Below are 21,054 nucleotides of genomic sequence, written 5' to 3' on the forward strand. Positions count from 1 at the left end.
TGAACACTTTCTTGCAACAGACTAATATATATTAGTTAATTATTTTGTCTGTTTAAAAAATGTATGACACATTTGTTAAATTTGCTTGGTTTCTAAATAACTATTGTAGTAGTTTGTAGGGAATGATGCAAATATGACCACCTTCCACCCTATTTTATAATTAAAAAAATATAAATGAATGGAATGAATGTTCCATAATGCAAACAATAATTAGTTTTTAAATCAGCATTAGCTAAAACATTAATAATGTTGACATAAACATTGTGGTCTGCATTGAGTTTATGTTTATACTCTTCACATAATTTTACAACATTTTTAGATGCGTGTTATTTTCACTGTGTAGTATTAGGTACTACTTAGATGAAATGCCTGAGACATAGATAAATCAGCCTCCAACTGAAAATGATTAGGTAACCCGGGTTAAATGTGAAACAGCTTTGCTCGCCTTCAGGGTAGGCTTGTTGAGCGGATCTTTTAACCATTAATCATTCATTATCTGAAGCACACAGCCTCCCCTGGAGAGCAAACCCTCTTAAAGCTAATAGCTACAGAGGGAAGGAGAAGTCATCCAGACTTTAAACACAGAGGAGAGGACCTTCCTGCTGCTGTGTCATCTGTGACCTCTACAGGACAGATACATGAGTTCATCCCTCATGCAGGTGTGTTTTCAGCACTGGGAGCTCTCTCTGGTTTTGAAGCAGGGACACTTTTTGAGCACTCATTGATGATGGATTTAAAGAGTGAGTGCATTGTCAACAAAACTTTTTAAGAACACGCGAAGGCAGTTGCATCTTCAGTCAGTCTGCTTTGTAAAAGCCAAGTTGTTGTTTTTCTGTGAAGGGACAGCTAAGAGGGCCGCCCTCCTCTCACCATGCTCCCTGCTCAGGAGGCTGCTAAAATCTATCACACCAACTATGTGCGTAATGCCCGAGCCGTGGGTGTGCTTTGGATTGTTTTCACCATCACCTTTGCTGTCATCACAGTTGTTGTGTTTATCCAGCCTTACTGGATTGGGGACAGTGTCAACACACCACAGGCGGGATACTTCGGCCTCTTCCACTACTGCATTGGGAACGCGCTCACCTCAGAGCTCACTTGCAAAGGGAGCGCACTGGATTTCGGCTCCATCCCATCTGGCGCCTTTAAGACAGCCATGTTCTTCGTGGGGATTTCCATGCTGTTGGTGGTGGGCAGCATCGTCTGCCTCAGCCTCTTCTTCTTCTGCAACGCTGGAAGTGTCTACAAGATCTGCGCCTGGATGCAGCTGGCCTCCAGTGAGCTCCATGGTTATGAGAATAGAATAGTTTGTTAGCTGCTAGAAAGCTCAAATATTGTGTTGTCTTGCAGTATACTTTGCTTAGGGATGCTTTTTAATGACAGCAAACATTGATGACAAAGCGACATGAGCACTGAAAGACTGTAAGGTCCTCGCTGACCAAGGGGTCTATTCACTGTGTCCCCAGTGTGTGTGTGTGTGTGTGTGTGTGTGTGTGTGTGTGTGTGTGTGTGTGTGTGTAAGATAAGTAGGCTATCAGAAACTGGTGGAAGAGTTGCAAAGAGGACTTAAATTGCATTCCTACAAATTGAATTAACTAACTTAATATGTTAATTTGAATACAGGGAAGGCCCAGTGCTGTCTACAGTTAGTAAGATGCATCTGTAGATAAAATTAGTTGGGCACAATTTATCTATGTCTAAAATACCACTCCACAAAATCCAATAACATTTATGTTCGTTCTGTGTTCTCTCTATAACCCTGTTAAACCTGCTCTATATAGCATATAACTAGTATCATCTCATGACCTTAACAATAGTTTGTTATAACTTTGCCTAAGATACATATCTTAAATAACTTCTCAGAGACAGAGACAGGAGTCACTCCTATTAAACCAAACAGTATTTTGTGGCATATTCAAATGGAAAGGCAAATAGACAGATAGTGTATTGAATACAGTCCTGCATGAACATGTATGAAAGACCAAATCTAAAATGAAAGCTATAATTGAGTTTCAGTACAAAAGACATTAGCATTTAGTTCCCTCCAGCAGACGCTCACACAGCCTCAAACAAAGTGAAAGATGACTCTGCTTCTGAAAGATGAAGCCGCCTGTGAACAGATGTAGCTGCAAGTGAAAGGGCAAGCCTGTAATGAAACGAGTAATGAGATTAACCTGGAGGTGTGCTGTTACACTTTCTCCTCCTCAGACCTCACACAACTGCTGCTCTCAGCGTTTATACACTTGTTCTAGTACACATGTCTTTGTGAGGACCGACATTTAGACCTTGGAACTAAGGACCTTTTTTTTTAATAGCAAGGATCATCACACTTTAGTACAAAACTTCAAGACTGCAAGACTTGGTTGATGGTGGTGGCCAGTGAGCACTCAGAGATATGAGCTGAATAAAGTATGTGTAACTAAATTAATTTCAAGATTCCTGTGGGTTAGCCTGACTGAAAAACTCTTCCTATTAAAAAAACGTAATTGGTGGCAGGGTGAGTGGGGATCACATGCTGAGGTGGGATGGCATGGGGCTGTCTGTCTCCAGTCAATAATGGATATACAAGTTCGTCTTTCTGTTGTTGCTAGGCAACTCCACACACACTGTGTGTGTGTGTGTGTGATTAATTTCTTTTGTGGTTGCGTTGTTTCAACACTGAATGTGAAGTTGGTTTGTTTTGTTGCTTTTTTACAACTGAACATGTTTTTATAAAAATCAAGAGGATTTCCCAAGTTTTCAAATCTTTGATAGTTTGTGTTATGAGTAAAGCACCCTGTGTGCCTCTCCCCTTCTCAGGTACATGCATGGTGATCGGCTGCATGATCTATCCTGACGGCTGGGACTCAGACGAGGTGAAGCGCATGTGTGGCCAGCGGACCGACAAGTACACCCTGGGCAACTGCACGGTGCGCTGGGCCTACATCCTGGCCATCATCAGCATCATGGACTCCCTCATCCTCTCCTTCCTGGCCTTCAGCCTGGGCAGCCGGCAGGACAAGCTGCTGCCAGAGGACTTCCAGGTGGAGGAAAAAGGTAACAGGGAGAAGGGAGAAAGCAATTTCCCCCTGGGATGAATTAAGTATCTAATTCTGGTTCTGATTCGGAGGGTATAGAAAAGTGGGTGTCCAATAAGAGAGTTAGCCAAAGTAAAGTGCAAAAGCAAAGTTTCTGAGGGGGGCCATGAGTGAACTGGAAGCACATGTTGAGGCCAATGGCTTGTGATGAGAGGATTATTTTTCTCTTGATTACAGATCATGCATAGACCCCTGCTGGACAACAGTGGACAGTTGGTGGAGACTTTACAAGAAGAGATGCTCACTTCACTCAAATCTATTCCAAGGAATCAAGACATTGTTCTCATAGTGACTCTTCCAGGCAACAAAAATGTTGATTTATGACAACATAAATACAAATAAAATGATTTTGTGAATAAGTGAATAAAACTGAAAAAAATACTGATCAAGTAAACATCCCAGACTCAGACATATTTGCACTAATGCCGACAAAGACTGAAAAAGTGCACTTCACATGGAGTAATTTTATAGGGAGGCACAAGACAAATACAATTCAGATATATTTTTGTTGAAAAAAAAAAAAGTTTATTCTTATTACCTACAAAGAAATGTATTCAAATTAAGGACACGGACAGAAAGATGTGATAGAAAAACGAGCAACATGGTTTGTATTCAATACACTGTTATTTTTTAATCTTACACCTCCTGAAGCAGAACCCTTGCTTAAAATTAGAAAAATATTTTGTTAAATTGGTAATGACCTGCACATGAGTCTTCACTCTGCATTGCTGTCATTAGTCAGCTCTGTGGTACACTGGACTGTGCATACTAGATGTGGACCCAATTTGAATCTGATATAATGCAATCCCCCATTGTGGGACAAATTAGGGTTTTAACTATTAATGTGGGAGGTAACAATAAATCCTGTTGTAAACTTGTTTTCCAACTCGTGCATTACGAAGAGGTTATCTGCTTTTTGTTCACATTATATTGTACCAAGTGTTTTAAAGACATTATGAAATAATGTTAAAACAAGTAAACAAGAAAAAGCTTGATGAATCTTGGGGCAGAATGTAAGCCTTTTAATCCTGCAGTGGCAGCCTGTATACAAATGTACAAAAGGTTTTTTTTGTTTCCTTTGTGCAAGCTAACTTAGAAGTTTACTAGTCACTCTTCATTCCAGTTAACCATACACAGCTGCGAACTGTTTAAAGCCAAAGGCGTAAAAGCTGGCACAGCTAGCAGAAGAACTGACGAACACAGACAGACCTGGCTCATCTGTGGTGTCTATGATAATCCTATGTGAATTTTTATGACAATGTCAATGTTTCAGTTAGCATCGTGCCTTTAACTTTTATAGAAAAGTGCAATTTCCTTTTAAATGTGCCATTTCCTTACAGCTAAAATTTAGAATAATGTGCAGCAGAGGAAGAGTGGGAGTCAGGGAAAAAAGAGATCAATAAGTTCTATGCAGCCAGTAAAAAAGAGCCATAAATACACAGAGAGAACCAGTGTCATAACAGGACAAAACCTCAGCAGCAGTCTCTCTCTTTATTGTTTGGATGCTCCCATGTGTGTGTAGGCAGACCTGTGAGAGCCATGGGAAGATGCAGGCACGGTGCTGTCACAGGCTCCTGCAAATATAAATGTATTGGCTTACTGTATTTTTTCAAGCCTTGAACAAAGCCTTCAAATCTTCCTTATAATGTATCCTTGCACAATATAAGGAGACCAGTGCGTGGGAGGCCTCTAGGATGCGAGCCATGGATGGGAGAGGCACTGGGCAGCAGTGGCCCTCCTTTCAGGCACCAGGTCCAGCATGGGCACCAGGAAGCTGCTGAAAGAGTGGGCCTCCTCTTTGGACCACTCGTACTTTTCTACCAGGACATCAAAGAGACCCCAAGGCTTCAGCTTGGTGATGTGACGGAGGTCACCTGACAGGAAAGACACATTAAATGTATAGTATGTATTTAGAGAGGTGAACCTTAAACAGTCCCACATACATCTGACACTAACACCTGTAAGCTTGTTTTTAGGCTTTGTGTCTGTTTTGCCTAACTACTGTGATACAGCTGTAATAGGCTCCGAGTTCTCACAAAACTTAGATGAGCTGCCTCACCGATGCTCCCTATGTAGAAATGGATCTACATTGTACAAATACACACACAGTGTGACCCTTTCTGGATAGGATAAATCCACTGCACCATCACTATGCACTTAAATTAGCTGCACTGAAATTAACTTGCAGGTTCTGTCCTGGAACTGAGCAGATGGATGTTCCCTTGAGCCATCAGGTGTTCAGCCCGAAATAGTCACTTTTGCACCAAATACAGCTGGTGTCAGGCGGGCTGTGCTTACCTTTCTTGGTGAAAAACTCCTTGGAGTATTTGCCTGCCAAGATCAGCTTCCGAGGAACTTTACCCAGAAGTTCGATGATCAGTGCTATGTGATCTATAAGGCAGGCAAAGAAACACAAACAGGGTGACTAAGCACCAAACAAAATGATATGTAGTCATGACAGGTGTAGCAGAAAGATAACTTGATTCTAGATCTAGACTGAACTACCACATGGAGCAAAGTACAGAATCTAAGTCTGTAGATGAATCTCGTTTTCACGCTTGTCCAATTTACACTTTAGCATAGCTTTGCAACACTAACCTTCGTCTCTGGAGTAGTCTTCCCCAGAGTGTGGTTCAAACAGATAATCTCCAGTGGCAAGTTCAAAGGCCTGAGGAAACAAGCACACAATTACACAGAGTTATTCAATAATGGGTCATAATTTCCAATTTCCAAGCAGTCATGACAGTGGATTCAGTCACTTTGTGTGTCCTGTTAAAGAAGCTTCTGATCAGTCTCTGTAGGCAGCAAGATAACATCTGCTGTTTCTGTGATCATTTAAAGACAAACTGCAGTTTTTATGTGGTAGCTCAGTGGTAACAAGCTAGATTACAAGAAGTGTATCCTAAAGCAAACTGGATAATTGTATCTTCTAGATAGTTTAATCAAGGTTTTTAGTATAACCAGTAGCTCTCACAAGTTTTGGTCATCAACCCCCGACTCTTTTAAATCTTTAGCCAGAAACATTCAGAACTATCAGCACACACTGACACTATTTGTCATTAACAAAATGTTTTTAAATTAATGCAGCAATTTAGACAACCCTGGACAACAAATCTTTCAGTACCTCTGAAAGTTGAACTTTTTATGGCATCAGTTCCTTATGGGTGAGCAGGTGTACATGCATCTTACCATGCAGGCTGTGCTCCAGATGTCTGCTGGCGTGCTGTAGCCGGCTCCCATGAGCACCTCGAGAGAACGGTACTGCCGAGTCTGGATGTCATCTGTGAAATGTTTGTGCTGTAAAAACAAGAGACAAACTGTGAAAGCTGAAACACACAATAAAAAAAAGTTCTGAGAATAAAGAGTTCTCTTTGCGAGTCCTTTATTGAAAAACAAACAATGCTACTTACCACCCAGCAGGCATTGCCTAAGTCAGCAATCTTAACCTGCAGCTTATCAGCATTTAGAGGCTCCAGAGGGTTTAGTAACACACTGCTTGATGCTCCTGTTAAAGTTAGAAGGGGAAAAAGGTATGAACAGCGGAGGAGAAACAGAAAGGAAGAATAACAATGACAGTTAAGAGCAAGATGATCCAAGCTGGCAGCCAGCTTGCAGGCAGCTATCCAAAAAACTGCGAGAAAGTAAAATTCAAAGTGTCACATAAAAAGCTCTTACAGAGAAACATGTGCTGGACACTTTTTGAAATTGTGACTTTAACCGATTACAAATTACATGACAGCATAGCCTTTAGATAGTTAGTAACTGAAGGACTTCAGGGATGAGCTGGGATGAAATAAAACCTGACTCCATAGAGAAGATTGAAGCAAGGCGTCTGGACTTGTAGAGTTTTCTAGAAGAGGTTTCGCTGCTCATCCAAGCAGCTTCTTCAGTTCTAACTGTTACAGACAGTTAGAACTGTTACAGACAGTTAGAACTGTTACAGACAGTTAGAACTGATGAAGCTGCTTGGATGAGCAGCGAAACCTCTTCTAGAAAACTCTACAAGTCCAGACGCCTTGCTTCAATCTTCTCTACGTATGATGACCTGGATGACTGAGAATCTTCATCAACAACCTGACTCCATATACAGACATGACTCTCTCAACTCAGCTCTTAATGAAAAAACCTACATATATTGTAGCACTTCAGACAAGCCTGTTTTATCTATAATGCATTTTTCACTAATGTGCATACTGAGGCTTAGTACATATATAGCAGTACATTTATGTCCTCTAATGTTGATAGAAGCACAAGAGTACACTTAGCAAAATAATTTTTCTTCTTTTTGGAGATAGTAAGATTGTTGTGCCTTGTTGTTAGGAAAGTAGGATTATGTATATTATTACTCTGCTAGTTTATGCTGTATCAATATTATTTACTATAATCATTTATAAAGAAGAAAATGTTTTTTTTCCTGGAACCAACCATTCTGGTCGTCCTCCTCATTACTTCTCTTGGTCACCCCTTGAGTGTCCATCTCCTCCTCCTTCTTGTCTCCCTCCTTTAGCTCCACAGTGACAGAGTCTGCACTGAGTGAAGCACTGGGCTGCTGCAGGTTGTTATCGGGGTCCTCTTGTGAACCGTTACAGGTCGGTTGCTGCTCTTTGTGACATGATGCCTCGCAGGTGCTTTCTGTGCCGTCTCCTGGCTGGTTTGCATTCTCTTGGTCCTCCCGTTCCTCTGTAGACTGCTTGGTCCCATGTCCCTCTGGACTAGTCTCATCCTCTGGAGTGGAGGCATGACCGTTGCAGTTGACTTCCATTTTGTTCTCCTCCTCGGCCACATCCACTTTCCATTCATTTGCCTCAGGCATTTGGAGAGGCTGCTCATCAGGAGTTGAGTCTGGGGCAAAAAGAATTAATCTTGAATCAGTTTAATTAGTTTCTAAATGAAATTAATCTTGGCATTTAGGCATGTGATCGCTCCAGATGACACAAGCCACAAAGTGCTCTCCATTTATGTTTTTACAAAAGCCACACCTTACTGTCATTCTTCTGCTTGACATCCTGGATCTGACCAGTCATTACCTGTGGTAGTATGGCTAGCAATGTCTTGCAGTGTGGTAGACACAGAGAGGGTGGCTGAGGAAGTTGTATCCTCTGTTGTCTCCTCATCATCCTCCTCTTCTCCACCTTCAGGTACTGCTCCTCCCTCCATCTCCTGGATCCTCTTCTCTAGCAGCTCTGCCTGCTTCTTTTGCTTCTTCTTCATCTTCTTTTTTTTGTTCTTTGACATTTTGGCTGTCTGAGGGGAGAAGACAAGTAAACAGCTTGTCCTCTGAATCAGCTCAAGTTGTATCATCACAGATGGGGTTAAAGAAAACATAACTTACTGGTTTAGGTGCTGGGGCTGTACTCACTGTAGGAAACAAGAAAAAAACAAGAGGGTTGAATGACGTGCAGCACAATCATTGCCTCTATAATTAGTATTCTGTTTGGATGGCTGGGTTGATTCACACCAAGCTGTACTAATAGACTGTCTCTGCAGCAGCACCCTGCACAACGGGAGTCACACACTCCTCTAAGCAAGCTGGTAATTTCCATAACCAATCCAGTGGTGACTCATAGAGACACACAGCTAAGCTCTCCTCTTTTATTAGAAACATTCCCATGCTTCTAAGTCAAAACACTCAATTTTCTGAACACTGTATGTGATCACATACATAGGACTATACTGCAGAGCTGGATATTCATTTTATTCTAACTTGCCTAGTTTTTGCCGTTTGCATTTTACGTTTGACAAAATACATTTATGCCAGTTAAAAACAGTAAGAAACCAGACCTGCTGATTAATCAAAATGGCAAAACTCCTTGTCAGCAACATGTCAATCAAACTGCAAAACTTTATGTAAGAGATGGAGAGAGAGTGCGAGAAAGAGAGCCAAGAGGGAGAGAGAGGTTGTGACCTGCAGAACCCGAGGGAGGTGCAGCACCACTCTTCTGCCACTGCGTAGCTTCAGCAGCCATCTTCTTGATGTAGGCCTCGTTGACAGTCAGCAGAATGTTCTCTGGCTTGATGTCTGTGTGGATGATCTTACACTTGGTGTGGAGGTAGTCTAAACCCTGCAGAACCTGTAGTGCACACAACTCTGCATTAGTGTGAGAGCTATATGGAATTTAAAAGATGTGTCCCTGAGAAGCTACATGCTTTGTAATCAATAGGCAACACTGTCTCTTGCCCAATGGTAGAATCGACAACCTAAAAAAAGAACATGAACGGTTTAGACATGTTTCTGTGTTGCTGTAGAGTACCTGTCGGATGATGCTTTTAACACACGGCAGAGGCAGGCCTTGATAATTTGACTTAATAATCCACTTTAGTAGGTGGTAGCCCAATACCTCAAACACCATACAAACATCTGAAGAAATGCAGAGTCAAGGAATAACAAGTGTAAAGTGTGTTTTCTTTTGTTTTCTTTCATCTTGTTTAGGTCAGCTTTTGACATTATTTACATTAATTGCATTAATTGTTGTTGGATTGGTTTATGACAATTTTGCTGCACCTACTCAACTCTTCTGATTATGCTAGACCTTTTGATAAAGAGTACTTTTTCAGGGGGTCATAACAGTGATGTATATAGGCACCACAAAAGTTACTGTTTTCAGAGGATGTCACATCTAGCAGCCTGAGAACACAGCTGTAGCCTGGATGGTGTGGGAGGGTATGGGATCGAGTGAGTGTCACTACATGAAGCACTGTGAAAGTACACAGCTGACCAAATGTCAGATGAACATCTGTGAAGCACAAATAGCTGAGCAGAGTGTAAATCTGGGGATGTACCAAAACTGTTGTTTTCCTCAGATGACTGGCATTAAAACTGTGCCCTGTCACTGTGTGCTCCATTTAAAGTCAATAATTTAAGTAGAACTCTGCCTGACATGGTAAAGACACACATGTCCTTCAAACACAACCTCATACAGTAAAGAGGAGCTGAATTGACTGCCTGAGGTGGGGCAGGGTTCAATCTTGGATGTTCAGCACTAACACAGCTATTTAGCTTGGAAAGAGACTTCATTATGAGAATCATTATGTCCAAGCTATCACAGTGAGACAGCAAGTGGGGAAGAGAAAACAGAAGGTCACTAAGCAATTAACAGAACAGTGCTAGAGAAACTTGCACAAATTAGCCTCATAAACTGGCCAGTATGCACCTCATTAAGAAATATAAATTTAGTATATTTTGCTTTATTTAATAGACTAATTACTGCATAGTTTAAATTTTAATGTCTTTTCAAAGTCTTTTCAAAGAAGGATACGAGTTCCATTCATGCCAGAAATCTTGAAGTCATCTAGCAGCTGCACCACTTTCTCCCTGCTGGGGTCACTGGGATCTGTGTTTCTCACCTGGAAAACACACATACACACAGAGAATAAAGACATTGGCTGTGGTAAGAAGTGGAACAACTCTGAGCTGCTGGGAAAATATTTATGTGACTTACGGATTTAAGCAGTTTGATCTCATCCAGTGCTGTCTCTGTGTAATGTTCAGCACTTTTTACAACCTTCATGGCCACAAAGCACTTCTCCCTGGGAATTACATGGAGGAAAAAATAGAGTGGGCTTATGAACGTCTTTTAATGAATATTTAATATAGTGACATCAAACATGGCAAGAGACCAAGTTTTGTTTGTCAAAGGTAATGAACTACACCAGCGATCACTCTGCTATACAACCAAACCTCAGCCAGATTTTTGCAGAAAGCTAGTAAGCATTTCTCAGATAGCTTTGTATCTGATAACCTGAGATAACATTAAAACTGTGAGTGGTCCACATAGGCTGCAGCCACTCACAGTTCACATGACTGTGACTCAGTGCAGCTAATAATGGCCTCCTCACTGAATCACTAACATCTATTTATGCATGTGCACAACAGGTACTGACTACTGCTTGAGATCAGGGCATTATTATATTATGGTAAAGCCCACCTCACTATAATAGTGTGGCCACTGCATCTTCTTGAAATCTACTCAAGAGCAAACTTACTGGATGTCCCAGGCCAGCCACACAGTGGAGAAATGCCCCCAGCCCAGCTTACGGATCACATGGTATCTCCCATTGAACAGATCTCCAATCTTCACATGGTGATATCCACCTGTCCAAAGACACACAAACATATAAAAGGTACAAATAACATTGTCACTCCATTGCGTAACCAACAGACTGCATCAGGACAAGAACCATTAACTGGTGTTTTGGAAGTGTATGCTACTATATTCAAGCTTTGATATTAAAATCATTGCCCACAGCACAATCAATAACTCTCTATCTCTACTCTTCAACAGTGTGCGCTGAGGACAAGAGCAACAACACATGCTATCCTTGTTTACTGCAGAAAGTGCAGGACTTGCTGAGCTCACTTTCCCAGGAGGAGGTGTCATCAGTGATTTGTTAGCTCAGGAACTCCTGAGAACCTGACTAATGCATTCTGTGTTTCTTCCTGAAGTCAAGAAGGATCTCCTTTGTTGTGCTGACATTTTGTGACGGCTTGCTGGTGTTACACTAGGCCACAAGTTCACTTCCTCTCTGCAGGTCATCATTGGTACTCATGAAGGCACATCTGAGGAGGCACCTGCGCTTAGAGGTGAGGTGTTGTATTTTGAGTTTGTACTGACTGGGATGTGTCCATTAAGAAGTCCAAAGTCAAGCTGCAGAGTGTAGTTTAAAGCATAGATGCAGTAGTGTATTAAAATCATCCAGTGCTGACGATATACCAACAACAGAAAGATTTGCATAGTATCTATAGTGGAACGTAATGTTGTTCAAACACAACCACATACAGTAAAGAAGAACTGAAATAACTGCCTGAGATTGTAGGCTTAATCTTGGATGTTCCATACTAACGCAGCTATTTAGCTTGACAAGACAGTAATAATTATGTCCAATGCCCCCACATATAAAAATCATCCACACAGAAATGTGCTGATATAGCATCAACAGAAAGATTTGCATAGTATGTATAGTGGAATGTCACAGAAAGCCCAAATTTTAGGTGCAACTGCTTAACAAAGCACTTCATTTTGATAGGAGTGAGTGCTGAGGGGCAATAAACACAAGGCATATCACAGGCAACCCAGTCTCTGCACATCACTTGTGTGCACATCATCTGCTGACCTGCAGGTTTAGGGTTTTCTATACGTCAGCTGGGTCAAAAAATAATGAAGTCATTCTTTTTCTCAAACTGAACAACATTCATCCACTTTCATGTGTCTCAATTCAGTTCAAAACAGTATTTCTGCACGAATGATGGAGGTCATACCCCTGCAGTAATCATTTGGGTCCTCCTGTTCATCATCATCAGAGCCTAGGATCTCCTCATCCTGTTCTGGAAGGGGAGAGTCTGCCTGACCTGCCTGAGAGCTGCCTCCACGAGCATGAGGCTCTGGTCTGGAACAGAAACAGGAATGGTAAGAAAGAGAAAAACATACATTAAATGAGACAAAGGGAAATTGCATAACAATGCCTTTAGATTGGCTCACAAAGAGGGATAGAGACGTGTTTCAAACATTTGAATAAGCACAACAGGAGGAGGAAGAAATCAAGAAATAATGACCTTTACTACAGTATAGAGAACATATTATATGAATAATATTATAGGCAAAACATATATGATATATTCTTAGAGAATGCCTACACGTTCAATAAATTAATATCCATTAACAGGACATGAGTATCATAGATCAATACAGTAGATACACAGTATTTCACTGATACAGAATTCATATTATGACAAAACCGAAAGGTAATATCCACAGCATCTGTGCATGTATTAAATATCAGTACACACTGTAGTTATACACATGCATACTGATCAAGGATTCACAGAGACAGCGGTCACCTGTGAAGGGCACAGAAACATTGCAGTGCCAAAGTGAATCAGTGCAGCCAAGTGGCCTGGTTAGCAAAACTGCTGCAGAGGGGGCATTTTAAACTCATAACTCCTTTCTCACCTCTCCTCTGCTCCTGACCTAACTTCAAAATCCAACATAATTTGAGCGGTCAAAAAATAAGGGTCACAAAAGAGCAAAATGTGACCTGAAACCTGCATCAAGTTTTCTTAAAAGTATTACTAAGCATGACATTCTGTCTTCCATCTGACACACACAAATCCATTATGCCACATTTTCAAATAAATTCATGAGTGAGCATAAGTAAGACAGTATCAAGCAAAGCAACTAAGGTAAAATCTGAGTCTTGTTAGGTCGGTTAACAACACAGTGCCACTGATTAGATGAGGTAAGAGATGAGTGACATTTTTCTTGAAATCAAGCTACTGAAGCTCAAGCACAAAACCTAACAATGTTAAACAACAAAGCCTTTTCAACCAAGATCTGATATAATTAAAAGTGTATTGTATTGTTTAATAATTAATGTTGATTCTTCAATACTTAAATGAGCAGATTGTGTTGTGTGAATCTGAACATGGTGGAATAAATGATTCAAACCATCGACATCGCCAACACCCTTTTGTTTTTAAAATATGTACACGTATGACTTGTTCTTAGATGTCAGTTTGTTATAGCAATTATCTTTAGTGCTCCTCAAGGTGCTAAAAGCAGACAGAGTTGATTTACGATACTGTGCTGATGCCCATTTCAGGGGCCTAATACAGGAGTTGACACTACGTTACTTTGTAAGAAATTACAACTAACAGCTATGTTACAGCCATAAACAGTAAGGGTCATATCATATTCAGCTGAAGTTACTGAGTCAAATAGAAAACACTGGATGGTGCTGGAAAGGATTTGGAGCTAATTAAAGGAAGTCACAGATTATCTCTTAAGCTTTGGCAAAGTCTAAACAGCTCATTTTACTAAGCATTCTCTGAAGAAAAATGTTTACTCAGAGTTGTGATGGCTTCTATAATTATACTTTGATGTGCAATTGCTTGGGTTGAAGGCACGTTTGGAAGCAGATCACTACGATCTGCTTCCAAACAATTTTTCAATTTTGAAGTCATTAGGATTAGCATTCTGTATGTAGCTAATCAGTTCATTGGCTTAAACAGAACGACCACTCCGAATGCATCTCAGTAAAAACATGCTCACTAAGCTGTGTCATGTTTAGCTGCCTGATGACCTCAGTTGTTGGTTACTGGTCCTTGGGGGGAAAAAGCAATTACAATGTTGAGTTCCAATCAAGAGATTAATTAATAAATTGACTTAAAGTAAGTCAAATCAGGCAAAGGGTCTTTGTTTGAAGCCTAATGAGGTCTTTTTGTACCTTCTTAAATATCAATGTAGACAAAGCTGCACAAATCCAGATCACAATAACACTACTGTCCTGCTGATACATCAGTCTGGCTCATGTGTGTGGGAGGTATCCTCATAGAGCAGAAAGATTCTGATCATTATTCATACTGTGCACACATTACAGTACACATTCACCCATCTGCTGTGAGATTTCCTCCTGAAAAGGTGTCACTGATGTGAACATACCAACATTTTTTTTCAAACCTTCCATAAGTGATTCTCTCTGAATATGACAGCAGTTTAAGTACCTGAACCAAAACTGTTGCAATAGTGCGTGTTATAATAGAAAACACTTTATCTGCAGTCTTGATACAATAAATACCAAAACACTGCAGATGATCATGTCTTTTTCCCTCTCACAAACTGTGCAACTTTCCCCCCCCTCACTGCGACACATCACCAGCTGAATAGTTCAATGCCCTCTGATCACCAAACCACAACAGGATACTTCAAGGACTTCTGCAACAATGTAAACACTTGGACCCATCTCAAGATATTTTGCACCTGTATCTGCAACTGGCTGCCAGCACATACATACATCTTACTCTTACCTGCAAGATGCACGGATGCCCATGGGACGTAATGCAGGGAGAAGGACCAGATAGGAAAGAGTGCAGGTGTTAGCCTCCTACTCCATTCACCAGGGGGGAGGGGGGAAGAGGGATTAGATGAGAAGGGGGCAGGATGGAGGGAGTGAAAAGTAGAGCGTAGGAAGAGTAAGCGATTTGAAAAGCAGAGATTATAAAGAAGAAAGGTGGGCAACAAAAATGAAAAGACGGGAAAGAACAGGAAAGAGGATGGAAGAGAGCAGAGTCGGGGGAAGATGAGCGCAGAGAGAATTGTAGAGGCACTGCTGCAGGCTGAGTCCTGGAGCGCAGGACACCACGGCACACTGCTGACTCTCTCACTCACTTTTTCCCCTCACACATTCAGTCTTTCTCTCTTTCTCCCTTGCTCTCCCTGTCTGACCGAGAACTCTCCTTGGCTGTTGTCAGCCTCTGGCCCACCCCCTCTCACTGACAGCTGGGAGATGATTGGTTGATACAGCCCAGCACTGCATTGCAGGTGAGGGACGACGTCAAGCCCCCTGCACACCATCCTCATCTGACCAAAACAACATCTCTCTCTCCCCACTCCATCTGTCCATCATCATCAACCCCAAGCTCCTCCCCTGCCATTCCACCAGCATTTTACTCACATTTTACACTGAAACAGCAACGTTACAGTTTACTCTGCTCTGATCACACATCTTTTAGACTCTGTAAGCTCGGCTCTTCAGAGTACAAGATGAGCCATGTTTTTGTTTTTCTGCTTTACAACCTCAGGTTTAATCCTTATATAGGAGTGGACTCAGTCATGAATTGACAAATAGTAAAAAAAATTAATGTCATGTGTTTCACAAGGTCATTCAAACAATAATAAGAAACGGTTAAGGTTGAACACAAAATATACTAAAATTATAAAAAAAACAGGATTATTTCTTTAGACAGGTGCCAGATGTTTTTCAATCTGTACAGTCTCATTAACAAATTAGGCTGCAGATAAGCTTCAAACAACAAACCCAAACCACCAGAGGCAGAAACCCAAAATAAAATCTCTCGACTGAATTGCTCCCAAATCACTCAAACCATCATCACTTTTTTTTTTTACATTTCGCAAATGCAACTTTAAGAAATAAAAATGTGGGTTACAAATCTTTTTAAGATTTGTGAGAACTATTAGTTTTAATGCAGTTGTTATGTGTTCCCTGACTCACCCACAACGACTTGGGAATGGGACATTATTAATTCAACACCTCCTAACACAATTCAAAATATGTGTTGTTGCCTCTGGATGACATTTTTCTGTCCATTAGGAGTTAATAAATACATAAATAAGGTTTTAAATACTGAGTTTTTTGTGTGGTGTTAACACAAATCCGTAAGCAGAATTTGAAAGGGTTATAAAGCCATTTCCATTTGTAGTTCAATGTTTCAGTTGTCCATCTCTCCAAGTGGATGTCCCAGATCAGACAGTGCAATGTTCAGAGAAACACAAAAACCCAAGAGCCTACAGGCCTCACTGAGCATGTTAGATATTAATGTCCTTGATAGCACAATTAGAAGAAGACAAATTGAAGTACAATTTAAGTGCTGCCAGAAGAAAGCCTCCATCTAAGCAAACCACAACACTTGTCCTATGGACAGATGAGTCTAAAGTAGAGTTGTTTGGCCTTAATGCTTACCGCCATGTCTGGGGAAAACTAAACACAGCATTTCAGCAGAAACACCTCATACCCACCCCCCAATAAGAGACGAATGTAGATGAAGTTATACAGGAAACCATTACAAAAAACAAAAAACATTAACTTTTGGGTACAACCTTTGAACTGACTTATTAAAGTTATCTGCATTTGCTTTTTACTTTGATACTGATACTACTCGTACTCTTTTGCATACATAGAGCCTCATTAATGATGCCCTCCACATTAAACTGTGGTGAGGAAGGACAGTGACTGAACTCGAGTTGGATGAATTCTATTACAGAAGCACAACCTCTTGACATCTCTTTCTGAGCACACATCTGACATGACAGAGTGTGTCAGCATCTCCTGCCTTCTCCTGGCTGTATTGTTTCCACCCATCCAGCCCTATCAGATCTCCTGAGCAGAATAAACAAGGGCAAACAGGAAGAAAGAGCTCCTGGGGATGGAGTCTGGCCTGAAAGTTTACCATCCCTCTCCCCTCCATCCAAAAAAAAAAAAAAAAAAAAAAAAAAAAAATCAATGCAAAGTGCCTGGGCAGCAGAATGAAACAGCAGCACTAGATAACTCTACCGAGGGACACACAGTGCAGTGTGCACACAAAGTGTAAATGAGTGGGAGGTTCAGCAATCCAACACCAGCTGAAGGAATTATGTCTATGCAAAATATTAAATTAATTTCAGCTATATATATATATATATATATATATTTGAACATATCGAAAAAAGTCTTCAGCTTCACACAGCTGATAACCCAGCATTTCCATGGCCTGAAGCAAGCTGTCTCCCTTTTTACAATCAACACACATATTTATGCATCCATGCCACTGATGAGGATGGGGGTGGGGGGTAACCTGCAGTGTGAGGACAAAAAGCTAGAGCGAGAGAAACACGCAGAGCAGTAGCGGGCTACAGATGATAAAAGATTTGATGGGTTATGTAATAAACTGCAGCTATGGATGGGAGAAAAGAGGGAGAGATGAAAGCAAAATACAACAGAGAGCAAAGCTGCTGGTAAATACTCTGCAATACTGGCTATTTTTGTTTAGTGCACATACAGTCCTATAATTACGTTTGAGCCACCAAAAGTTACAGGAACAAGTGGTTTTATATCTAAAGTGATGCCAAAAAACATCTTATTAAAAACAACTAAACTGAGTGGGTGACAGGCTTCTTTACAGACTGGAGGCACAAATCCACCAGGGACATCTTCAAACTGTGCTGTCACACACACACACACACAAGGTAAAATACATAAACAGGTATGCAGTGGAGCATCAACAGTCCACATGTATTTCTTATAAAGAATAGATTAGCCCATCAATAAGTCAGCCAAGCTATGTGTAAACTGGCCTTCGATTCCTGTCAGCCTCTCCTTGGTTCCTTTCAAAAATAAACACACAGAATTGCAGCATTACTTACTTGCATGTCAGACCACTGGCTAGCTTCACCACAGCTGTATTAATGGAAAAGATCCAATCCAGGAGCCACATGACCGAGAAAACACTAACCTAGACCTCTGTTACACTAGCTGATAAGGGATTAATATAAGCAAAGGCTATAGTAAAGCAAGGCAGTTGTGGCCTGAGACCAGGTCTGCACTGCTCTCCCTGGGCTTCTCAACTGTACTGTGGCTGCTGTGTCCTCTCAGCAGCCACAACAGAGCAACTGACACAAGAGTGGGAGGGAAGGAGCACAGTGGGTGGAAGGGTAAAAGTGAGACAGCGACAGACAGACAGACAGAGAAGGTGGTGTTATGTCTGGGGAGCCTGCCACTTACTTCATATTTAACAGTAATTATGTATTTTGGGGATATGTAAAACTGGTGCTGTTGTGGGTAAGTCAATGACCAGGCACTTCCAGGACCAAAAAGGCCTTTTTTGTGCACTGTATGTCACACAGAATGTGGCCACATGTCCCCAACTACTATTCAAAGTCCCATGTGGTTGTGCAAAACACAAAAAAAACACCTTGATGGCACAGCATGTAGTTCCAAGCGGAGCTCTCCGAGAAGCAGCAGTGGCTGTGACACAATGTTCATGGATAAATGAAATATGGTACTCCTTAGTGTCGAATTTACATCACACTGAACAAACAAATATATACAAATGTGTTTAAATGTCACTTAAAGATAAGAGAGAGAGAGATAAAGATCAGCAACAGCTGTCTGCACATCATAGGTCTACTGCAAAAGGGAACGACTGACAGCTATTAATTTATCCTATTTTAACAAGACCAAAAGTCAAGTTAGGCCTGGAATAAAATACCACAGCAAGAAGAAGGCACTGTAGCCTAGTAACAGGCAGAAAAATCCGACTTCCAAGTTTGAATATTAATTGGACCCATGATGAGGTTGCTGTGTCAAGCCCAAACATTCTCACAGGTTTCTGTACTATGGTAATATCATCATTTACTTACAGGAAAACAAAATATATCAAAGCCCACATATTATACATGTTCATGTATCAATTCCATCACAGAACAGACCCTGAATTTAGGTGATTAAAAATCGCATATTTGAGCATACCTCAGTATCACAGCCAGATTCAATCGAAGTGAGGTGGACTTATCATGGGTTGCAGACATGCACAATGATATGCAGCCTTATGTGCCAGTTATTGCATTGTACAGCTATTTTATATACTTCATGATAAATAGGGTATATTACCTAAATTGCCACAAACCCACACAGCATTTCTACTGGTAGCAAACATGTTTTGCATTCTTATTATTATTATTGTTATAAACTACTTGATAACGGCTTAAATATTTAACACTTGGCTGTTTATTTCTATTCTGGCAACTGACTATTTTACAGGTAGCATATGGAAGCAGGTAAGTAGTTGTCATAAGAAAACCCAAACCAGAGTAAAGGTGGTGCCTTCACTTACCTTTTTCCCGGTTTCCTGGGCTTCGTCCTCTTCTTCCTGGCTTGCATTGCGAGCACTAAAAAGTAAAGAGAGTGTGAAGAACGTTAAAAAATGGTTAAAAAAATGTGTAACACAACAACCTCAAATTAACATCCGTGTTTTTTCTAACACCACACTGACGTCGGTCGCCGCAGTTACGCGTTAGAGAAAAATACCTGGTGTGGCTCGGACTACAGGTGTAAAAACTCGCACATTAGCAGCTACAGAGGCTAATAAGTTACTTAGCTGAAGTAAAGGTCTCTCCAGTAGCTCCAGTCTCTCAAGTAAACCAGCGCCTGGCGGCGTGTTACCTCTTCGACCGCCACTTCAACTTGCTAATAGCTTGTTACTTTTACTATAAATATCATGTGTTGTCAATTATCATGCGAGGCGCCAATAAATATGTTAACAGTCCGTCTGTGCTCTGTGACACGTTTGTATTCACATCAAAACAGAAGTTTTTATCGTTTACTTTGTTACGGTCTGATGCTAATCTGATTGCTACAGCTAGCATACTGTTCATACACACACTACTGAGCGCATGGTCCACTTTTACTTCTCTACTTCAATTGTTGCGTGTTAATTTAAACACTTAGTTGTAACTATCCTTTCCACAAGTAACTAGTCTTATATATGTCCAAAAGTGTGTGTGTCTGTTATAAGCGCCTCATGTATAATAAGTATTTTGGTTTAGTTAGCAGCGTTACCTTTTCTTTCCATGCTGATAACCAGTCAGGGGATAAGCAGCGTTCAAGGACTGTGGGAAAAGATGCTATTCTAAAGTGCGCGAAAACAACACAATGGAGCAGTATGAACTGCAGGGGGCACCATACATGGACACAGATGCTGTTTTAAGCAGTACAGCACACTTTAGACTTCCTCCCCTAAATTTTAGATTTTGGTGTTAGCTTTATTTGTTTCTTTATTTAAATTTTTATGTACTGGTTAAATCCACGGGGCTTTTAGATACGTGACAGGATTGAGGGTCTCAGCAATGGCGAGAATCTAAATACAAATAGCCGCATATTATTTATAACTGCAAATTCCTTGTGGGTCTACTTTTATAAATGTTTATAAAAGAAAGGACGACACACATTCTTGCTCCGAGCCACATATTACAATAAAATAAGTTTAAAAAACATACTTTTAAATTTTCACTTACAACAGTGTTTTATACCTTGTTTTAATTTATTCTCTTAAAAAATGTCTTTTATAAATAACCCTAATACTACCTAATTATAAGCAGAGGCACAAAGGCACTGATGAGTACACCAGAGAAATGCATCAAAGCAGCCTTCAGCCTGTGAAGAGCATTGAGCAGCAGTCTGATTTACATTATAAAAGGAGTTTACATGTAATTGGCCTATTCTAATAAAAATAAATCGACTTTAAGGATGTTTTTGGTATTTATATTTGATACAAAATAATTTTAATTCCTGCATTGTTGGCCAAGCACTGACATATTAGGATCATTAGAACATTGGCGATTCTGCCTCTACCCATGTGTGAGCTACTAATTTAGCCTGGTAAGTTTCATTTGGTTAATCCTTGCTTGTCATTGAGCCTTTAGTAATTTTGGAC

The 21,054-nt window shown here is 40.7% G+C and overlaps 2 protein-coding genes across 3 annotated transcripts; one reads left to right on the forward strand and one right to left on the reverse strand.

Moving 5' to 3' along the window:
- Nucleotides 1-871: 871 nt before the first annotated feature.
- On the forward strand, nucleotides 872-3,380 carry lhfpl5a (LHFPL tetraspan subfamily member 5a). The gene is made up of 3 exons (XM_028405538.1): nucleotides 872-1,274; nucleotides 2,797-3,033; nucleotides 3,252-3,380. Exons 1-3 carry the CDS (start codon nucleotides 872-874, stop codon nucleotides 3,260-3,262), a joined length of 651 nt encoding a protein of 216 aa, XP_028261339.1. The 3' UTR covers nucleotides 3,263-3,380.
- A 210-nt stretch (nucleotides 3,381-3,590) lies between these two features.
- Nucleotides 3,591-20,235, reverse strand: srpk1b (SRSF protein kinase 1b). Of its 2 annotated transcripts, XM_028405493.1 has the most exons (17): nucleotides 20,181-20,235; nucleotides 19,456-19,510; nucleotides 12,331-12,458; nucleotides 11,058-11,166; nucleotides 10,514-10,601; nucleotides 10,331-10,418; nucleotides 9,326-9,432; nucleotides 8,980-9,145; nucleotides 8,407-8,432; nucleotides 8,102-8,318; nucleotides 7,500-7,916; nucleotides 6,485-6,579; nucleotides 6,264-6,371; nucleotides 5,673-5,742; nucleotides 5,373-5,465; nucleotides 4,753-4,948; nucleotides 3,591-4,648 (listed from the first exon to the last, which is right to left on the reverse strand). In XM_028405493.1, exons 1-16 carry the CDS (start codon nucleotides 20,191-20,193, stop codon nucleotides 4,764-4,766), a joined length of 1,965 nt encoding a protein of 654 aa, XP_028261294.1. In that variant the 5' UTR covers nucleotides 20,194-20,235; the 3' UTR covers nucleotides 3,591-4,648; nucleotides 4,753-4,763. The 2 variants fall into 2 exon arrangements, with proteins under 2 accessions (XP_028261294.1, XP_028261293.1); XM_028405492.1 differs by having other exon boundaries at nucleotides 3,592-4,948.
- Between the last annotated feature and the right edge of the window lie 819 nt (nucleotides 20,236-21,054).

Source organism: Parambassis ranga, chromosome 5 (assembly GCF_900634625.1).
Source record: "Parambassis ranga chromosome 5, fParRan2.1, whole genome shotgun sequence".
Classification (NCBI taxonomy): Eukaryota; Metazoa; Chordata; class Actinopteri; family Ambassidae; genus Parambassis; species Parambassis ranga.

Excerpts from the sequence above, each read along its gene's own strand:
- lhfpl5a (XM_028405538.1), top strand. The coding sequence starts at position 872 with ATGCTCCCTGCTCAGGAGGCTGCTAAAATCTATCACACCAACTATGTG. Across the intron at positions 1,275-2,796 it reads CTGGATGCAGCTGGCCTCCA|GTACATGCATGGTGATCGGC; the intron begins GTGAGCTCCATG and ends TCCCCTTCTCAG.
- srpk1b (XM_028405493.1), bottom strand. Across the intron at positions 10,602-11,057 it reads TGGCTGGCCTGGGACATCCA|GGAGAAGTGCTTTGTGGCCA; the intron begins GTAAGTTTGCTC and ends TGTAATTCCCAG. Across the intron at positions 6,580-7,499 it reads TGAGGAGGACGACCAGAATG|GAGCATCAAGCAGTGTGTTA; the intron begins GTTGGTTCCAGG and ends TAACTTTAACAG.